The sequence below is a fragment of the Stegodyphus dumicola genome, chromosome 8 (assembly GCF_044657685.1).
Source record: "Stegodyphus dumicola isolate Sdum_Otavi_A_Nest chromosome 8, ASM4465768v1".
Taxonomy (NCBI): Eukaryota; Metazoa; Arthropoda; class Arachnida; order Araneae; family Eresidae; genus Stegodyphus; species Stegodyphus dumicola.
The window spans coordinates 84,749,502-84,770,886 of NC_140775.1; the positions used below are offsets into that span (position 1 = coordinate 84,749,502).

General features: G+C 34.7%; 1 protein-coding gene across 1 annotated transcript in view; it reads left to right on the forward strand.

Annotated features, from left to right (window-relative positions):
- Positions 1–20,609, forward strand: part of LOC118191993 (uncharacterized) — a 44,778-nt gene extending 24,169 nt beyond the window's left edge. Inside the window, exons 4-7 of the mRNA XM_085822954.1 lie at positions 10,888–10,932; positions 14,498–14,557; positions 17,339–17,396; positions 20,453–20,609. Of these exons, the coding sequence (XP_085679080.1) occupies positions 10,888–10,932; positions 14,498–14,557; positions 17,339–17,395 (162 nt within the window). The 3' untranslated portion in view covers position 17,396; positions 20,453–20,609. The remainder of the gene's footprint in view (positions 1–10,887; positions 10,933–14,497; positions 14,558–17,338; positions 17,397–20,452) is intronic.
- The last annotated feature ends 776 nt before the right edge of the window (positions 20,610–21,385 follow it).

The window sequence follows — 21,385 nt, forward strand, 5'->3', positions numbered from 1 at the left end:
TTCACCATTACTGTATTTAACTTGAAGGAAGAGGGGTTTTCGTGGCCTTCGGATTTCCGCACCCTCCCGTCAGCAGAAATCCGTTTTAGTTTAAATTATTTTTCATTTCCGTGCTTTCCTTCTTTTTCCACTGGCCTTGAGACTTTTTTCCTGGATTGCTATTGAACTGTCGACGTTCGCCGGCTGTTTTTGAATGCTCGGGTTTCCTTGCCCACTGATTCGCTTTGCTTCCGTAGCCGTGTGCTTGAGTTTTCTGTAGTCTTGGCGCACCAAATTGGTTTCGCTGTTGATATTGGCGTCTTCTTTCAATGTCCGCCGTTCTTCTACTTTCAAACTGGATTGCTAGCTCAAATAACTTTTCCAGTGTAGTCGGATTTCTTAATTCAATAAAGTCTTGCACTTGGGGCAGTAACCTCGGCAAAATCACTTGAATTATCTCAGGATCCGGACGGTTTCCATACAAGAGTTTGAAGACGTGAATTTTTCTTAAAAACAAGCTTGTGAGATTTTCGATTCTTTGCTGATATATACTAAAAAGTTCCGTTTCTAATTTCGCACGATCCCTTACAACAGGGAAGGCTTTTACTAGGGCAGTCTTGAAATTTTCGTAAGTATAGTTGGGACTTCCTGCTTGACCCAAGAGACTTCTGCCTATACATTTGAACCAATTAAGCGCTTGCCCCCTCAAAGCACTGGTAGCTAAGGTAACTTTTTGAAATTCGTGCACGGGGTAGAGCATGAAGTGGTCATCCAACTTTTCCAAAAAACTGGTTACCGGTGAGTTTCCATTAAATGTTGCTTCTGGTTTCATCGAAGCGCGCATGGTCTGGACGATGTAACCAAACCCTTCCAGGGCGGCAGCTGGCATTTCTGGATTCTGAGCCGCTTCTGCAGGCAGCACAGGTTCTTCTTGAAACTCGGCCATGGTTATGCTTCTTCGTTGGGCGCCACTATCAGGTTCAATGTTCCGTCTTACTTTCTTCGGGAACATGCAAGGACCTGACTCGGAACAGAGAGCTTACTAAAGCTATGTTCAATAACTGTGGGAAGTAGACAGGATACACAAGAAGGGTATACAAAACCCTTTATTTTTCTCTATTTACAATAACTTCCGTACTTCGGAATACAAAAACCCACTACTTGTGGTCTAAACGTAAAAATATAAAATATAAAACTAAACTCTAATTTGACTTTGAAATAATAAACGTGGAAGATTGACCTTATATTAACAGGAAGCCGTATGTAGTACAGAGAACTGTGAACACTACAATACGTTTAAAGTTATCAAGAGGATTAAACCTCTGGCCTGGAAGGCAACCAGCAACTGAGTAAAACTTCTAAGGTAAGCGGCCTGCTTCGACTAACTGCTTCCTCTCTCTCGCTTGGCAAAAAGCCACAACTTAAATACTTGGCGTTCGCCAGACAAACTTTGCATAAATACTTTAACGCTTATAATTCTGGCCGGAAGTAGAAAATAAGAAGTGATAGTAAAGATTTAAAATAAAATAAACGTTAGTAAAACTTAATATCCTTACAAATTCAATGTAACAATTCTTATGTTAGTTATTTCTGTATCATCCTTAATCCTTGGGTGGTACTCAGCTGTCAACTACTAGAGTTTTTACCTGTACTTTGCCGAAGTGCTGTATGGCCATTGGCGGTAGTTTGAGAATAAACGCTAATGCGCAAATCGAAAAAATTTCCAAGTTAAAACAACAACCAGGCATAAGCCCCAAAATAAAGGCATATCAGATTTATTAGCAGTCAAGCGTTAGAAGTAAAACTGTCGAGTTAGTCAGAAAAGCTTTGAAAGCAAGCTAAGTTGGATGACCATTGTGACCCCCCCCCAAGTGAATACGACAATTGTTAACAGTCATATATTATTCTTGTATAGCAGCAGTTTTATTTTTAGCCACATACGATCAAGAATAATATATAAAACAATTATTCTTTAGCTTTCGACGCCATTGGTTGAGAATGGGTAATTTAAAAGACATTTTTATAGTTCTTCTTTTCTCTTTTTTAGTCCACAGAATGCCAAACATAAGTGCGTCTGAAAATTTATTCTTTCTAATCTTGCTTGAGTTACATTGAAAATATTTTTAACATATTCAGATTTCAATTGACAAAATAATTCTGAATTCTTATTAATCCATTTCCTTATGACATACCACATACACTACAACTTAGATTTAATTTAATAAAACAGCGCCACTATAGGCAGAAAAACAATATAAGCATTAAGTCACAAATATTCATTTTTAATTACACCTTAAGTTTTTATACAAACTACGACATATACCAGTGCCTGATGTATTAAATTCTTTATAAAGATTATAACAAAAGGCATTCTAACGATGAATTTACCCTAAAATTGGAATAAAACACCTTTTACAAAAATTGGGAAACAGGGAATTTTAATCGGAAAGTTCCAAGAACTCACTGATCTAGGAAGAGATCATGGTACTTACATGAGCAGTCTCATGAGTTACATGAGCAGGGGAAATTACAAAGGCTAAATTCACGGAATTCTAGGGAATAGCCCAATCAAATGAATTTTAAGGAGCAAGAGTAACAATGGAACTTTAAGTATGCACCATAATACAGTGTTTATTCTCAGTTAGATCAAACGACGTAAAAGGTTGGAATTTTTTTTCAAGGAGGATATACCCAGCACAACAATGACACTATGTGAATGCTGTCATTTTTTGTAGTAGTAGATCCGTCTCTTCCATCACGCTAAATATCAGTTTGAAACAATCTCTTTTTAACATGTTTTAAATAGGAACACATAACATATCGCAGCACACTCTGTCACAGTGGAAAGTTAAGTCTTCTAAAGCTGCTATTGATACTTTCACATCCATTCTTTTCATTATTCAAAAACAGTCTCGAATCATGTTGATCATGTTTCAGAAGAGTAATATAATCCGAATTTCGTCATTCTGCAGACAGCACGTTATAGATAGGAACATACCGCCCAGATCTTCGAACCAATCTTTACAGTTGGAAGCCGATATTCTAAGCTTTCTAGTGCTGGAACTGACACGATTACATCCTATTTTTCTATCACGTTCTCAACAACATCTTTAGCGTACATTAAGTAAAAGTTAAATTCAGCTAGTCATCATTCTAGTGGTCGATTCATCGTTCATTATTTCTTTCTAATTCTCGTTATATAACACCGTCTCTCTACGCGCCTTCCATCATCTTAGAATACAATACGTCATGCTAAGATAAAAGAATATTTAAACATTTGTTTCGATTAAGTCTCTGCTTACCAGCAGTAATAATTGTTCCCCCTTTGGTGGGCACTTAGACGACTCACGGTTAGTCACTACAAAGGCCGGATGTGGTGGCCATGCTCTCTCCGAGATTTGAACCCGGGCCCTTCGGTATCGCAGTAGGCTTCCCTAACAACTATACGGTCTGGGAGAGTCAGCAACAAAATAATTAGGAAAAAACCTCTGGGCAGTGCAGTAACAAAAATAATTGAAAAACCACAAAGTTTGCCGCATGACCAAATATTATTTAACTCTCCCTGAAGTTAGATTGCTGCACAAGCAGTGTAATTCAATTCATTTAAATTTTGTTTTGTTACGAAATCGACCTCATTGTGGCCTAATTCTGCTATCATTGAATGATAAAATTAAGAATATCTAATTAAATACTACTGTATTTTACATCAAAATCGTATTATAAGTGGTTCAGTAGCTTAAATCATGCACTATAAAGTGACTTTAATTGAATTAAGTCTCTTAATTTCAAAATCTATCCCTATTGACCATTGCACAATAACTTAATAAAAGACTGAACAAAAATGTTTTGTTGAATATTGTATTGTCATCCCAAGTACGTATACGAATTTATGAAATTTTAGTACAATTTTATTAAAAAATTGCAGTAATATTGAATGATAATTGATTGAGTAATATTGAATCAAATGATAATTGACAGCATTCGCTGCTTAAGTCATCTCAGCTTTAAAATATCCCTTTACAAACATAATTTACTAAGCAATTAATCATTTGCTTTAGTTCGATGAACATCTGCTGTCTTGGATTCGAAAGCTCAGTAAATAATAGTAATAAAATCTGTCAAGCGGGAATCAACTCTAATTTGTTTTAAAACACACTCTGACTCGAGACGAAACTTGGTGCTTTCCAAGAGCCTCAGACGAAACGGCATTCATCTGCATGCGTTGTAGAAGCTTCAGGTTTCGGAAACTCGAGTGAAGGCCATGCTAGTGACCTTTTGTAAATGGAAAAGAATCGTTTACATGGAATTTGTTCCAGAGGCAAGACAGTGAACTATATATTTTTAAAGAGGAAACGTCATAACTGGCAAATCATCCGGTTTCGCCGGAAAATTTTTGGTATTTCATCACATGTCCCAGCTTTTGTAGGAATAGCAATTTTCAGCAATTAATAAAATTTATTGACTTAATGAAATTTAAATTCTTTAATTTCCATTCCCTACCCATAATGATTTTCAGCATAGTTTTTCTTTATTAAATTCTTTTTGATCAGAATTGTCTTAATCTACAACAGATATCTTTAGATTGCACGATTCAAGTGATAGTTAATAGGTTCATATTCATACTTAATTTTGTTTTACATCAATATAAGATGCACTGCTACCCTTATCTGTACAATAATATGCATATTAATTATTAATTTGGCTCCAGTGGAGTTTCAAACTCTGTGATAAATAAAAGCTTTTCTTCCCGGCTCAGGAGTTACTCGTCGTAAAAGGTAGGAAATGAAATTAGCCGAAGAACGTAAAATGGAGAATATATATCTTCATATTACTGTATTTTACATCACAATCTTATTATGCACTTATTAACTGACCAAAAAAGGCGTATCAGAATCTCAGCATAACAGCAAGGACAAACTAGTAGAGAACAAACTAGTAACTACAAGATTCGTCTGACTATACTCACTTCACTTAACTTTAAATTGGCATCCTGGCGAGGAAATGCGAGAGGAAAATAAGAGGTTCAGGAAAGGTAGAAAACTTAAAATAGTTTGTTATGCAAAGTAAGGGAAACTCTACATCTTCCCTCACCAGAATTTAAATATCTCATAACAATGCTTAAAAGCCTGGGTAAGATATTTAAATTCTAAGCCTGAGTTAACCTTTACAAACTAAGTGTTAACCTTCTTAATTTAAACTTTTCTAGACGATCAGAGCGTCACATTAATTTATAATCTTCCTTGTACTTTTTCCTGGCTTGACTCCTTCCAGGTATCTGGAAAGAAAATAGTTAATAGTTTGATGTTTAGGTATCTGGAAAGAAAAATGAAAAATGAAAATGATAGATTCTAAAACATGCAAACATGTTCTAAATTAGTCTCTACGACTAAAATTAACATATCTTTCTACTCCAACCAAATTTATTGCTAGTAATGCATAAAGCTTCTTGCTTAATAAAAAGAATATAAAAGCTTCTTGTTTTTGCTTAATTAAAATAAAAGGAAAAACTGAAAAGGGAACATTTCAAACAACTTCATACTTTCTATTTAACTAATACTTGAATAATTTTGACTTATTTTTTACTCGTCCAATTCAGTCATCCTCTTCTTTATGAAGTCCTCCCAAGTCAGGACTTGCTTTATCTGTTGCATTTTAATTCTTTGTGGTGACATGTTGCTTCCTTTTTTCGTTGAAGGCTGGTTTCGTTTTACTTTTCTCGATTAAGTTACCTTCTTTTGTCGTTGATCCACCTCTAGATGTGCTTAATGCTTGTGGACTGTGGTCAACGGCATTTCTTGGTCTGGCCGGAGAGCTCTTGCCAGGTCCGATGTCGCAGGTCGTTGGTACCTCAACAGTTTTTTGTTCTGTGGACGTTCCTCTTCCACTCGTCGTTTTCGCCTGTGGAATCCCCTTTGGCGTACGGTCCTTGACCTCCTTGCTTGCTGGCTGAACTCGTGATCTCTGATGACTTATTTGCACTTGCTTTCCCGTTTGCCTGTTGATAGATCTTGTACAGGGCCTTGTTTCGCCTCCCTTCTTCGCTGACGTGCTCCTTCCTTACGCGGGCTCTGGTTTTCGTTTGGTATTGTCTCTTTTCCTTTCATATCGAAGTTTCTTTCCTTCCGGCTCCGCCACTCTGGATTCTTTCCTTTTTGTTCCTGAAAGTATAATCTTAGACGTTGAGGGCCCATTTCTTGTGGTTGGCGCTTCCTGCAAAATATCCCTAAATATAGGTATTTCATCGCGCTCATTGTATTTTTTTACTTTATCCACACTAGCAGTGATGTTCATTGAGTATTCTCCTTTCAGGTATAACATTGTCCCACAAATACGGTCTATCGTAAGTGGCCTTTGAAAATGAAGATAAAAATTAGATATTTTCTCTTAAGCAGCGCAAAACACGGCGTGTTTTAGTTTAGAAACTTTGTAGAGACATCAGGTATTTTTTGGAAGCAGGCAAGAGAGATTGAAAAATATGCAACGCCTTCGCCGGAAACCGAACCGCGGACCTCTCAATTACGCGTGCAGACCTTTACGTTGACTACTACTAATTGAACGGACAGACCACTACACCACTAAGGCTCGCTAAGAAGGCGGGAGAAATACCTTACAACTCTATCGCCGACCTTGAGGTTAAAGTCTCTTCTTTTCCTATCATAATAATTTTTTTGTTTTGCTATGTCTGAATTTCTTATTGCCTTCTCTATCATTTTTTAATATCATTTTTAACTCTGCCTTCTTACCCTGCACAAAGAACAGTTTATATAAAGGCGTTATTATTTTTCTCAACAAAAATAACTCGCAACAAGTTTTCCCAATGGTATTGTACTTAGCCGTTCTCAGGGCAAAAGCCAACACATTAACGCAGTCATCCCAGCGTCTGTGATAAATTTTTCCATAGCTACGAATGATTTTTAACAATATTCCTATTTACGCACTCGACGATATTTGACTGAGATCTGTAAGGGACCGTCTTTAGGTGGAATATGCCAAGCCCTGCACACAGATCTTCGAAAATTTGGCTGATAAATTAGGGCTATTATTTGATATTACCCTATGTGGTGCACTATATTTTACAATATATTTATTTAGAAATGAATCAGATACAATTTTTGCTGAGGCTCTTTTAAGGGAGACTATTTCTACCCACTGCCGCCCAGTCGGTATAGTGGTCAGGGAAGCTGACTGCGATGCCGAAAGTCCTGGGTTCGAATCCCGGAGAAGGCATGGTTGTAACTGTCCGTCCCTTCATAGGAAAGGCGATGGTGGCGTACCTATTAGGTGCCTCCATAATAAAGAGACCACCACATCCGGCCTTGTATAGATTAATGGACTGGGTTACATTTGTAATTGTTCACAATCTGCCATTGGAAAAAAAAAAATTGTACCCACTTCGAGAAATGATCGACAATAACTAGTAGATATATATTTTTATTACTTTCACTTTTCGGATATGCACCTAACAGATCTAGCCGTATTCTATCAGTGGGAAAATATCTAAATCTTATACTATTTAGATAACCGGCTGGGCTATAATTTACATTGTTAACTAATTGGCACGTATGGCAGGACCTGACATACAGGTCCATCACAAATTTAGCTATGTAAATTTGCGGAAAAATGACCGCTTCGCGCACTCTCTGCGCCGTTTTTCGAAAGCCAAGATAACGAGCAGTAGGTGCATCATGTAATTCATTCAATATGCTAAGCCGCAACCTGGCTGTGATGACAGGTCTTACCTCACTATTCTCGTTTATTGTTTTAGTATGAAATAAGAGTTTATCGATTATTTTGTCATTTTCTGCTCTATTCCTGATGACCACTATATCCGAATGTTCGAAGTTTTCCGGATCTTGCAAGTATGCATAAATATGCCTATACTCTGGATCAGTTTGTAATTCAGAAATAATAGTTTCACTGGAATCTAAGATTTTTGAAGTTAACATATAACATTTTATTTCTTTTCTTTCTTCGCTTAGTTTTATTTGGGACAAAGCCTCGGCCACGATGTTTTCTTTTCTATGCTTGTTATTGATTATTAAATTGTGTTTCTTTAATTTTAATGACCCTCTGCTCAATCGCGGTGACAAATTATTTGAGTATAATCGACCCACCGCAGCGTGTTCAGAATATACGATTATCGGTGTCTTACCAAAATATAATTTAACTTTCTATACTTTTAAAGTACGCCCAGTGTTTCTCTCTCCGTAGCCGAATAGTTTCGCTGGGTTTGATTAAAGGTTTTGAAAAAGTAAGCCACGGACTGATACGTTTGAATCAAAACTGCGCCTACAGCGTAGTAGGCTGAGGTTAGCGTAGCAGCTTAGTAGGCGTAGTAGGCTGAGGTTATTTTAGGCACGGAATTCCTCCCGCTGTCTTTAGGAATTCCGTGCCTAAAATAACCTCAGCCCGTAAATTACGCACAAAGAAAAATATCGATTTTTGAATCAAATTCTTAACTTGTACACTGAATGTCGCTTTACCTACATATGCACAGTGTTTGCTCTAGACTGCAGTAACTTTCGTAGTTTGAACTTTAAACAATGTATACTTCTTAATTTTTCAAAAGAAAATTTCCGAAATAAAATTAGCTTGCGCCCCAGTGAACAACACGGCCTCCGTTGGCACATTATTCAATAGAAACTGTATAACAGGTAGGTCCAAATTTCATACTGTTACCGTGTTTAACTGTATTTTCAAGGGAATTTTATATGAGCGGGAAGACTGCACCCTCTTTTCAGCAACACGGTCTAGTTTTATGGATGTTTTACTGCTCTCTGTTTAGAAACTTGCGGCCTATTTTACCGATCTCCTTTCTTTTTATCGTGAAATTTATTCCCGCCGTTTAATCTTCGTGTTTGTTCCAAATTCGGTCTAGAGAACTGTCCGCTTAATCTTTGGCCATAACCTCTTGTACGTTAACTTTCTGCAAACAGCATACTGTCAAACTTTACAGTCAGTTCAAACAATCGTTCCAGGGTACTGGGGTTTCTCAATTCGACAAAATCTTGGATCTGAGGCAATAGCCGGGGCAAAATAATCTGAATTATTTCAGGATCGGGCCTTTTCCTGTACAGCAAATTAGTAATTTGGGCCTTGCGTAAAATGAATTCAGTTAACTCCTTAACTTTAAATTCGACTTCGAGTTTGGTTCTGTCTTTGGCCACGGGGGATGCTTTTAGGAAGATATTTTTGAAAATTTTTGGAACCTGTATGTTTCGCTGCCTATTTCAACCAGTAGGAATTTTCTGATTCTTTAAAGCAGCTTAGTACCCGTCATCGTAAAGCAGGTTTATCTTTTAGCTATAGTTGTCTTCTGAAATTTTGGGACGGGGTACAACAGAAAATGATTGCCCAGCTGTTAAAGGACGCTAGTGACCAATGTTCTTCAGTCGGATGTCCCTGCGGATTTCATGGATGGCAGCATTGTTTCAACGAGGAAGCCAAACCCTTCCATTATATTACCAGGCGCCGGTGCAGTTTGCGATGTAGATAGGACCAGCTGAAATTTAAGTTTATTTTCAGGCATGAGTTCGGATTTTATTGGGCGCTGGTTTTAAGATCTTACCTTCTTAGCTAACATACAGTTAAAATGATTTTCTGAAGGAACCTGGCGACTTCTGCCGCAGACGTACAAGGATACCAACACAGAAGAAGAATAAAATAACCCTTTATTATTCCCCAGGCTTTGAACATAAATGCACGTACTTCGTGCTTACAATAACACCGACGACTTTCGGTAGAGCTTAAGAACAGTTGCACAATAATTTCAAAGAGTTGTGCTGGACTAACAATTTAATTTAATGCTAATGAATTAAACTTTTTCAAGAACCTACCCGGCGATGTACTCATTAAATGGCCAAAAAGGCATATCATAACCTCAGCATAACAGTAAGGACAAACTAGTAACGTGCACTGGCTAGCGAAATCACGCTCTAAATAAACTATAGAATTCGTCTGACTTTATACTCATTTCACTGACCTTTAATTCTGCATCCTAGCGAAGAAATGCGAGGATAACATGAGAGGTTCAGGAAAGGTACTAAAAATAATAGGAAACCCTACATCGTAAGGTATGCACCATTCTTCAGATATAAACTCAGCTTTCTGTGAAAAGTTTCTACCTTTTTTTACTTCGATGTTTACTATAATACGACGAAAGAACCCTGTTAAATTTTGATTACATCTCATATAAACAGATACAAAAGCTTACAAAATGCTCCATTTAGTATGCAGAGATCTGCAATAGCACATTCGTGCTTTTATTTCAAAGGTCTTTTAATTTCACAACGGCATTTTGTAGCGTTTCACCATAAACGGGGAATCACTTTTTAAATTGTTTATCCGCCAAATATTATTTCCCTGTATTATATTTTATGAAATTAAATAGTGAAGAATCAGCATCAGTGTATATATGTTTCTCGCATTATGAATAAACGATGGTACCTAGAGCCATCACATTTTGAATAACGTAATCCTCCACCCGAATACGGGAACATACGCCCGAATTTCGCTTTTTAATTTGTGTATGACCTCTGAACATGATTTCAAATTTTATAATTAAATATTGTGGTAAATTGTTGTCGTGCGAGATTTCATATTTATTATTTTTTAATAGCAGGCATGTATACTTTTACTAAATATGACAAAACTATATATGACAGGGGGCCTGGAAGCCGCATAAAAGGTTCCATTTTGTAAAATTTACAAAATTGGAATTTTTACCTTAAAAATTCCATAATATGAATATGTGTACTATTTAAAGCCTTTTTTTAAGTGGAACAAAACACTTACAATCAACGGTTTCGAAAATAAAGGTCACACAAAGACTTATTGGGACCGGTGTATATCTATGTGTGAGATATAACTGTATTTACTATTTATAAACTATTTTTTTACTGTTTTCAGTATCCTTGTTTTGTGGAGATCGAGAAAAAGCTGAGGCAAAGAACTGTAAGTTGATATTGCATATTACTTTTGTCGTGAAATAATTTCTTTTCTTTAATAACCCTGCTAAAAATGCCCCATAGAAACCAGTAAAACTTTTTATGGGTACCCATAAAATTCCATGGGTTTCTGCTGACTTTTACTGGTCTCTGTGGGTTTTTCTTACTGGTGTCAAAATGCCCCATAGAAACCAGTAAAACATTCTACTGGTAACCATAGAATTTTGTTGGTGTATACTGACTTTTACTGGTTTCTATTGATCTCTGTGGGTTTTTCTTACTGGTATTAGTTGACAAACATACAACCAACATCAATGTCAAAACTTTCTACTGGTTTGTATTGGTTTATATTAACTTTTACTGGTTTTCTTAGTGGTATCAATGTAATAGAAATAGATGCCAAATAAATCTTCTGTTGGCTTTTATAGATTTATGCCAATTTTCTAGCTGACCTTAATAGACTTCTTGTAAACAATAAAATTAATTACTGGTATCACCAAAAAGCATTGGTATTCTTGCTGTCTACTGATTATTTTAAATTATTTAATTTATTACTTTTATTTCAGTTATTTGATGCTGTTGAAAAAAAGGTTATTTTAGTTTGGCAACCAAAAGAAAGCTTTAAAGTTAAAAAAGCATACAGTGAGCCCTCTCGTCTCCACCCCTTCTCTGAGATGAACAGTATTTCTAAGAATGAAAATATGATCTCTTTAAGATCATTAGGGAAACCTGGAAACGCAGGTGGTCGTTTTAGAGAGAGTGTTTTTACTAAATATGCTTATTTATTTGATTTTAAAAAACCTTTTATCGGAAACAGTAACAATAATCATATACACCATACACAACGGGGTCTCTCTAAGGTGACCAGCGGCAAATAAAAATGTATGTTTGCAAATGGTCTCCTTACATTGGTGATGCCCAATATCAATATATACTCATGTTCTCAGAAATACATTTATCTTTTAGAGGTTGCCTTTACGAAATGAATCTCTCTAAGGCTATCAGCCATACTTCCAGAATTTTCTTTGTGAATGGTTGTCTTAGAGAGGGAATGTTCAATACCAAAATATACCTATGTTTTCAGGAATACTGGTCCCTTTCAGAGGCAGTGACGTCAGGGAGGTGGTTTTGCCACGAGTTGGTTCGCTGAATACACACACACGCACTTGCATTTCTGCTATTACAAATAAACACCGGTATCAACCATCGTCTCACCGGTATCAACCTCATCAACGAGACCACGTTCATTCACAATCGCAAAACTATTATTCTCCGTGTTAATGCTGACGTGAGAAAAAAAATTCCCCTCCCTCCCCCTTAAAAGTTTCCCAAACAAACAATATGGCGCCGTACTTGTTAATGTTGTTATGCGATGTTTGTGTTGTGGTCTGCCCAGATAGTAGGCTATAGTAATGCAATAAGTAATTTACTATATTACAAATTTTACTATGTTTTACTATTTAGATATTTATGATGAATAATAAAATACCAGCACTGTGCATAAAAAAGCAATTACCACTAAAGCCATGCACGTGTAATCAAGTCTAATGTTTGAAAGAACTTTACTGATAGTCGACCAGTTTTGAAACGGAGTTTCTGCGCGTGAAATTTATTTTCCATCTTTAATTTTATCTTAAAAACAATATGCTTAAAGACTGAAAAGTGATAATTTCAGACTTGATAATTTGGCTCAGTGTGTTTACATCAGATGCACAAATTTATTTCCTGGCTTCCAGGGAAAAACTATGTAAGACCTCGGAGAGAATGAGTTCTCAGCTTTTTAGTTCAGAGTTAGATATCTGTGCGAGTTATGCTCTTTACATCGCTTTGCATTGCGTTCTGTTTAACATTCTTAGTAGTTTAAAGTGGTAACTACTGATTGTGCTGTTTCGTACTGAGATGAGGTGTGCAAATAATTTCGTGGAAAGTGTTTATATTATGAAAATAAATTTTATCAAGCTATCATTGGTCCTGTGGGCATTCAATTCATTACAAACCCGAACCGAAGCAACAGTTAGTTAGTTAATTAACCTCTGGGTGCAACCCGCCCGCCTAGCGAATATGAATTTACCTTCTAGCCAAAAATGGGCTGCACCCGACAGAATGCGCATAAAAGCATTATAAAAATGCTAGTCAGTTTCAGCATTTGCATAAAATTTGTCAATCATAATTTTTGGCAATTTTAACACTGTACTCAAAATTTCTATTAACTACACCAGGAATAATAGATACATCACTATTTCATGAGAGGAACCATTAGAAACTAGTGAATTGTTAGTATTTTCTTTTCTCTTAATAATTTAGTGCCTCAGATATTCCATTTTGCAATATTTTTATCGTATTCCAGGGCACTTTCCATTTGAATTTCAAAGTCGTTTATATCAGTTAAATCTCTAATTATTTTGTTTATCTTGTTTATTTTATTTCAGAGAAGCCGCCTTTACTTTTTTAATTTCTAATTATTCTTCTATATCTTCAATATTATAAGAAGCAATTAAAGATTCAATAGAACCTTTTATTTTAGTTATGTCTGAAATAATAGCTTTCCTTTTTTTCTCAAGTTTCTCAAGTTCTATTTCTGTTACGACTAAACTCCAGTTTCAAACATAATAAATTAAACAAAACACTTTTTACATCTTCTTACGAGTCAGTTACGTTTTACTAGACATTCGCAATTCATTTGAAATACACGTAATCGCGAAGTGAGTTTTTGATACATTTAACATAGACGTGACCTGATGTGGGCGTTTTCCTAAAGGCGGCATAAGACAAACATTTTATTATAACGCGAACGAAATAACTCGGCATAATTTATATGAATTTAATAACGTAGTGTTACTTTTGGCTTGCAAGTGACGTATCTATGTTTTGTTGTAACATTCTCTTCTAAACAATCTCATGTAAATCAATCTTCGTATCATGTAGGCAGAGCCAGATTTAGACTTGATAAGGCCCTAAGCTATTTGAGATATGGGGCCTTTTACGAGTCTATTATACTATATTTATACAATATTTTTATTTTTTGGGGGAGCCCTAAAAGAAAGTGGGGAGCCTAAGCTATAGCTTCTGTAGCTTATACGTAAATCCTGAATTGCACGTAGGGAAGTTAGGAGAGCGTGCACCGCTCGGCTAAAGTGCGCATGCGTAGTATTCATCATATCATGGGAGCCGTTTTGGCGTTCGTACGCTTTTTTTTTAATTAACACTAAACTACAGAAAAAAAAAGGCACTTCTCAGTTTGATTATTGCACATCCTGTGATATCATTTCCATTTCCGAAAATCAAGTGTTCCGTGGCATCACTTTCATCCGTGTTAACATCCCTCAAGCTCGTGAGGAGCGGTTAGGGGAAACCTTTATCCGATAGTTGGACCCAGATGCCTGATGAAGGAGTTTATCCACAGGACGCCATTTCGTCTAATGGCCAATATATGTTTAAAATGAAAGAATCTTTCAAGGATAAAGGATTTCGTAAAACTGTCTCATCATCAAATGACACTATACAGCAGGTAAAAATTAGTGCTGAATCTTAATGAAGTTACGTGATCTTTATATATTTGTTCTGTTTTTCAGGATGAATTGAGAAAAAGTCCAGTGACAGCACGTGAATACAATGCAATGGAGTCAGGCAGAGTAAGTATACTTAAAAGGGCAATCTGAATTTATCAGCGTATCGTGGTTCAATCAGTCAAATAAAGTTATATCTCTGCAAAGTTATATCTCTGTGAAGTATCCTACTCTACGTCTTTTAAAATGAATTTTATTCAATATTACAAAATATCACTTTCATTTATTTATTTATCTTTGGTTTCATATTCTAATCGTTTAAACAATATGAAATGTGCGACTTTGATAAATTAAAAACTAAATAGCGAACTTTTCTTATTACATTGACCACTACGGAGTTATTAACTAATACGGAGAACTTTCCACTTTAGTTTCCAACTTTTTCACTATAGTTTAAAAGAATATTTTAAAAAATTACATAAGTATGCATATTTTCTTACTGATGTTTAAATAACATACTAAATTGCAAGGGCGGCTACAATGCGGCTCCAGTAAATGAGTTGAGCGCTCATATGCAAATATAATATATGAATGAAATAGGGTAAACTAAAAGCTACTCAGTACCCAAAAGAAAGTATTTAAATTAGTTAATTTTTTTACAGTGTTATTTGTAAACTTATGCTGATCAATTTCCTAATATAATTATTTTCTTTCATTTCTTGTTAGTTAAGAAACTTAATAATGTCATTCACAAATAGAAAAAAATAAAATAAAAATAAACCATTGTACTCATTCTATCGAACAATTTTATGAAGAAAATCTTTAAAAGTTAAATTTGCTTGTGGATGCTAAAAGAATGGATGAATGGATGCTTGTGGATATTTTATAGGAACAGTCTCCCGAATTTTGGAAACATTAGTAGCAATAGAAACTAAATTGGGTTGGTCTGTGAGCGAAACATGAAACGAAAGTACTGCATCAGAAATATTTAATATCATGCAGAATTTGATAAAAGTTAAAAATAATTTAGAAGTGTATTCCACGTTCGAATTAATGAGAAATTTATAACAATTGAAAGCTTTGGCAATTTCTAATAAATATGAGGGCAATCAAAGTTTTAAAGATGAGGCTACCTTTAGAAAGATTTGTGAATTCATAAAAATTTGTGGACCACACATTTACGGCTTGCTTGCCTTGGAACAAAAATCCAGGGGAATTACATTTTTGAAATACTGTGACGCAGATTGGAGAAGAATCCGAAATTTTATGAACATTACAAATTTGCATTATATCAGCATTCAGGGAAAAATACTGAAAACGAGTACTTTTCATCCCATCTAGCTGTTATTAGGGAAAATACCAGAAACCTTTGCGTTGTCTTGGATGACGCATTATTATGTGTTGTAGGTAAACTAGCCCTGAATGTTTATTTAAAATCGGATGTTTATTTCGATTTGAAACATGTTTCATTACTAAATGATAAAAAAATATGACTTTTAGCTTTTGTAGAAACTAGTTGCCGCTCTGGAAAGATTCAGAATTCCGACGTGCGGCTCTTACTGACATGAAGTTTAGTACACGTTACTATATTTCTTCCTTTAATGAAGATTCTTAAAGAAATTTGATTCATAATTGGTTAACGATAAGATTGAAAGATTTCATTCAAACCTCAGCTTCCGGAACTAATTTAAATATTATTGAGAATTTAGAGAAGAACATATATTTCCGCTCCTGCTCTTTTTTTCCTTTTAATGCTTAGCCCTAAAACTTTTTAATTTTTTTCAGATTAATTGCATCTCAGCAAACTATTAGTAAATCTTACTTTTTAAGGGAAACTGCATTTGTACAACGCTTTATTCCTGCCTTTTTGTAACCCAATTTGTACTCTTTTAGAAAACTGTATCGCACTTCGAAAATTATGCAAATTAATAAACTGAAATACATATATATATCACAAACTTAGAACTTCTGAAAACTTTTTTTTATGGCCACGCATTTTATATTCCTTATAATTTAATTCGTTGTACATTGTTAATAAATTTAAGACCTTTTCTCTTGTGCAAAGATGTTCCCAACGATGCTTCTTTTTGATGAATTTTTATGGAGCCCGACTTTTCTGAATTTCTGTTTGAAACTTTTCCTTTTTCTAAGAAATAAACTGCCAGATAATGAATAATCGCCTATTTAATTAAGTGGTTACTTCTTCGTCAGAACCCTTTCTGCCACTGTTTTCTAGATTTGTCATTTTGATTGCAACAGTGAAGTGAATCGTAATAAGACTACGATACAAAATAATATCTGCAAAAATGGAAGCTCTGATGCTAAGACCGCGAAAGCGCCATTCAGGTAAGACAAATACTCAAAGGAAAACAAAAGAAGGATTGTATTGATGTTCGAAAATTCGGGAAAATCAGCTGAAAAAAAGCATTGAAACTGGGCGTTCGGGTGACGACTCTAATTTCGGATGGAGGGAGTTTTGATCGGTTCAACTGCGAAAGAGTGATGTGCAGTATAGTATAACTATAGTTAACAGACATTCCATTTTAGAGTACACGCCTATTACAAAGCTTTTCTTAGATTCCTGGGCCCGTCGAAATAGGAAAGCAATTTGATTCATAATAGGACATTAAGGGACCATTTAGAGGACGGTTATCTTAATGCATAAATACTTTAATCCCACGACTGACGCTAGTGAGATTTACATTTCTGTAAGTTTGCTTCCTTTGAGTAACTGCCATTTAATTCAGATTGCATATAGACATTAAATTAGTTTTTCCGATTTCGAAAATTAGCAAATCAATATTGATTAATATGTGTTGAAAAAATATATTACATATTGTATAATCAATGTAAAATTAGATACTATTTTCTCTAAACGTTTTTTTAAGTGACATTTTTTACTTCCAGACCTGCATTGTGCCTAATTTCTACAGGTGTATGGACAACCCAGAGGACTGCTTTTAAAGTACGTTTACGGCTGCATTTATTTATTTGGCATGCTTGGTTATATAGTTAGAAAAATTATTACGTTACATTCTAATTACGTTTTCTTAAATTTTATAACTTATCCATGCTCTCTAATTCATCTAGTTAAACGACATCGGAAATTTTTTAAATTCAAATTTTTATGTTTTTTAAACTGAAATTATTAGCTTTCGTCTCAATATAAATATAAAGCGAGTATCAAGAATAATTGTGCATTTGAATTTCGAATCCTCAAATCTTCTAATTTTGTAAAAATCCGCAAATGGTTAAAGATTTGAAAATCCGGAATCTTAGCTTTCGAACTGTCATACAAAAATCTTCTAACGTTTCACCTCAAAACATTTGATATATTAGTTTTATTGATATGTAACAGAAACCGTCGTAAAGAAGCAATTTTTCAGTTTCATTGGACCTGAATTACCAACATGAGCTATTTGACCCTCATGCTTGAGTTCCTGAGGCTGAGCATTGTTTAGAGTGAACAGTGCATATATGGAACGGTCGTTATTTTCGAATACTTTATATATTTAATTGCCCGGTAACGAGTGGCATCCGTCTACTCATAACGCCTGCTGAAAACTGCGAAGCATGGACTAATAATATTTGTAAGAATAATTGTGCAATCAGTCATATCCAGAAATAAACAAGTCTATTACTCTCGAACTCTAAGAGACTGCACGAATAGGCAGTATCTCGTCTGCAAAAACACCTTGTCTCTCTCATCAGTTGCAGCACACTCTTTCATCTCCTAGTTCAGTACTATGCATTTAATTTATCTTCACATGTTTATTAAATTATTTTTCAATACAATGATTTTTATTATATAATGCATCTTCTTTTGTTTATTCTAAGGTTATATTTTATATGTTGTATTTTATTACTCTTACATAATATGTGTTTACTTCTTATTAATGTACCATATTTAGTTGTGTGCATATCTATTGTAAGTGTGCCATGCTTCGTTACATTATTATTCTAGGCATGATTGTTGGTAATTTACGACTTACCATTGAGCATTCTCAGAGTTGATACTAAAGATTTTTTTTTTTAAATTTCATTCGTGTCTTTTTCATCCTATTATTTTCTAACAATTAGATCTTGGCCAGCTAGCTTATCTCCCCAAAACGGATTATTTTCCCTCATGACTGTACTTCGAAATAATATACAAAAGCAGTCACTGAGGACATGAATTCAATGAAATCTCAGTTAGAACTATTAACAAGTTACAATCACATATCCCAGATGGGCCAACTGCTTTGTTAATGGGAAAATGTAAATTTAATTTTGTCTCAATGGAAGTCTTCTGATTAATACGCAAAATTTCCCACGAAGCAAAGTTAAAGAAATTTCTTCTATTATCTCATTTATAATGAAAAATGTAGTAATAGGCTTATGTCGTATATCTTGATTTTACATTGCTTTAAATTTCAGTTGCGTCACTTCCACTTGGCCTTGATAATATACGACTTACATCTGTACAATCTTCCAAGAAAGTAGAAAATGATTGAAGCTTCTTTTTGTTAAATAAGATGTCAAGAAAGCTATGAATAAAAAATTACTTTATCATGAGTTTGTAATACGTTACATTCCTACTCAAAGAAGATTCGATTATTTTATTATGAATCTTATACAATTTGTACAGGCAAATACTCACAACTATTTAAAATTCAGACCAGTAATACTCAGAATTGCGCATGTTTCACAGTTGCGTAGAAATCAGATACAGGTAGCCCTCCTACAATACAGCATCTTGTAATACGGTTTCGCTATAACACGATTCATAAATTGCAAGAACCCACCTACAACACGGTTTCGCTCTAACACGATAAGAAAATTGCCCAAGCAATCCGAAGAAATTTAACGAACTCCGCATGAAGTTTTTCCATATTTGTTCAAAACACCCATATATTCATTTAACACAAAAAAAACTTTGCTTTGTAAGTTCTGCCAATTGTCTTCCAAGATCCGGTTGTTATATAACTGTGTTTCAACTTTGCCGGTAAGTTTTCTTGCGAGTCACGAGCCATACGTGAGCTACTTGAGCCCTATCCTTGAGTGTGCATATATGGAACACAGAGAGCACAGTGCATATATGGAACAGTGAATATATGGTCGTTATTTTCAAAAACTATATATTTAATTTCGTCGAAACGAGTAGCGTCCGTCTACTTAAACCGTCTTCTTAAAACTGCGAAGCATGAACCAATACTTGTAACACTATATTTGCAACGAGTCATATCCAGAAATATACAAGTGTTACTCTCTAACTCTAAGAGACTGCAAGAATAGCCATTTACAAAATAGTCGTCTGCAAAAACTCCTTTCTCTCATCAGTTGTAACACACTCTTTCATCGTTTAAAGTTCACGCATACTGCGCATTTAATTTATCCTGTCCTGCTTATTAAATTATTTTGCAATACAACGATTTTTTATATTATATAATATAGCTTCTTTTCTTTTTTTTTCTAAGTGTACACTTTATTTGTCCTATTTATGTTACTTTAGCATAATATTTTTTTACTTCTTATAAATGTACCACATTTAGTTGTGTTTGTAAATGTGCCATGAGTAGTTGTAATATTGTTGTGGGTATGCTTATTGTTAAGGTGCAGTTTATTGTGTGATTTTATTCTCAGCTTTGATACTAACTTTTTTCAAAATTTTATTCATAACTTCTTCCTTGTATTATTTTCCAACAATTATTTCTTAGCCAGCTAGCTTATCTCTCCAAAAGGGTTTATTTTCCTTCATGGCTGTACTTCAAAATAATATACAAAAGCAATCACTGGGGAGATGAAGCAATGAAATCTCTGTTAGAACTGTTAACAAGTAACAAGCATATATCCCAGATGAACCAGCTGCTTTGTTAATGGGGAAATGCAAATTATTTTTCTCTCAATGCAAGTTTTTGTTTAGTACTCAAAATTTCCCGCGAAGCGGAATTAAAAAGAATGATTTCTGTGATCTCATTTATTATGAAGAATACTTTATAAACTTATGCGTACATATTTATTTTACACTGCTTTAAATTTCAGGTGCTTTACTTCCACTTGATCTTGATAAGATACTACATACATCCGTAGAACCTTCCCAGAAAGAAGAAAATGGTTCACATTTCTTTACGTAATCTGTGTGTCAAGCATCATTTTGTTAAATAAGATGTCAAGAAATCAATGAATAAAAACTAATTTAGAAAGAGTCTCGTGTGTTTTTTAATACTTTATATTTCTTCTCATGGAAGGTTCGATTTTTTTATTATGAAATTTATATGATTAACATAGGCAAGTACTCACAATTATAGAAAATTCGACCGGTAATACTCAGAACTGCGCATATATCACAGTTAATTAGAATTCAGAAAAATCTAATTTAGATCCACTAAAGTCTCACATTTCTGTCACTTAAATTTAGGATTTCCAATACATTTAGATATCTACAATTCAAGGTTACTGCGTGAATTAATAATATTTTTAATGTACAGCAAGCATGTCAAACTCTTGGGCCTCATAAGGTCCTTCAATCATTTTCATGAGAACCTAGATTCACCCCGAGAAATTAACAAAACAATTCATTATATTATACTAATAAAAGTTGGAATTCGTTCGAGAAGCAAGTCTCCAGTTAACACAAAGCTGGTTGAAGAAAACATATGCTTTTTTCTAGGAAATAATACTTAATATTTTAGAACCTATGTAATAAAGTAAAATATCAAGCGGACATGCATTAATGAAAACATATCCATTGAATATTGATAAAACAGCAAAAATAAAAAACAAAGGAACACACACAAAAAAAAAAAAAAAAAAGATCACCAAGCCAACGCGCGCTCTTTTTTACTCTCGCCATATAGCTCGAGCAGTTTAATTTGAATCAACCTGTAGTTGCCGTCTAGTTTTGAAAATGCGGGGCTAAACATCCCGCCCACCACTGAAATATTGTTTCAATTAATTACAATTTTTAACACAAAC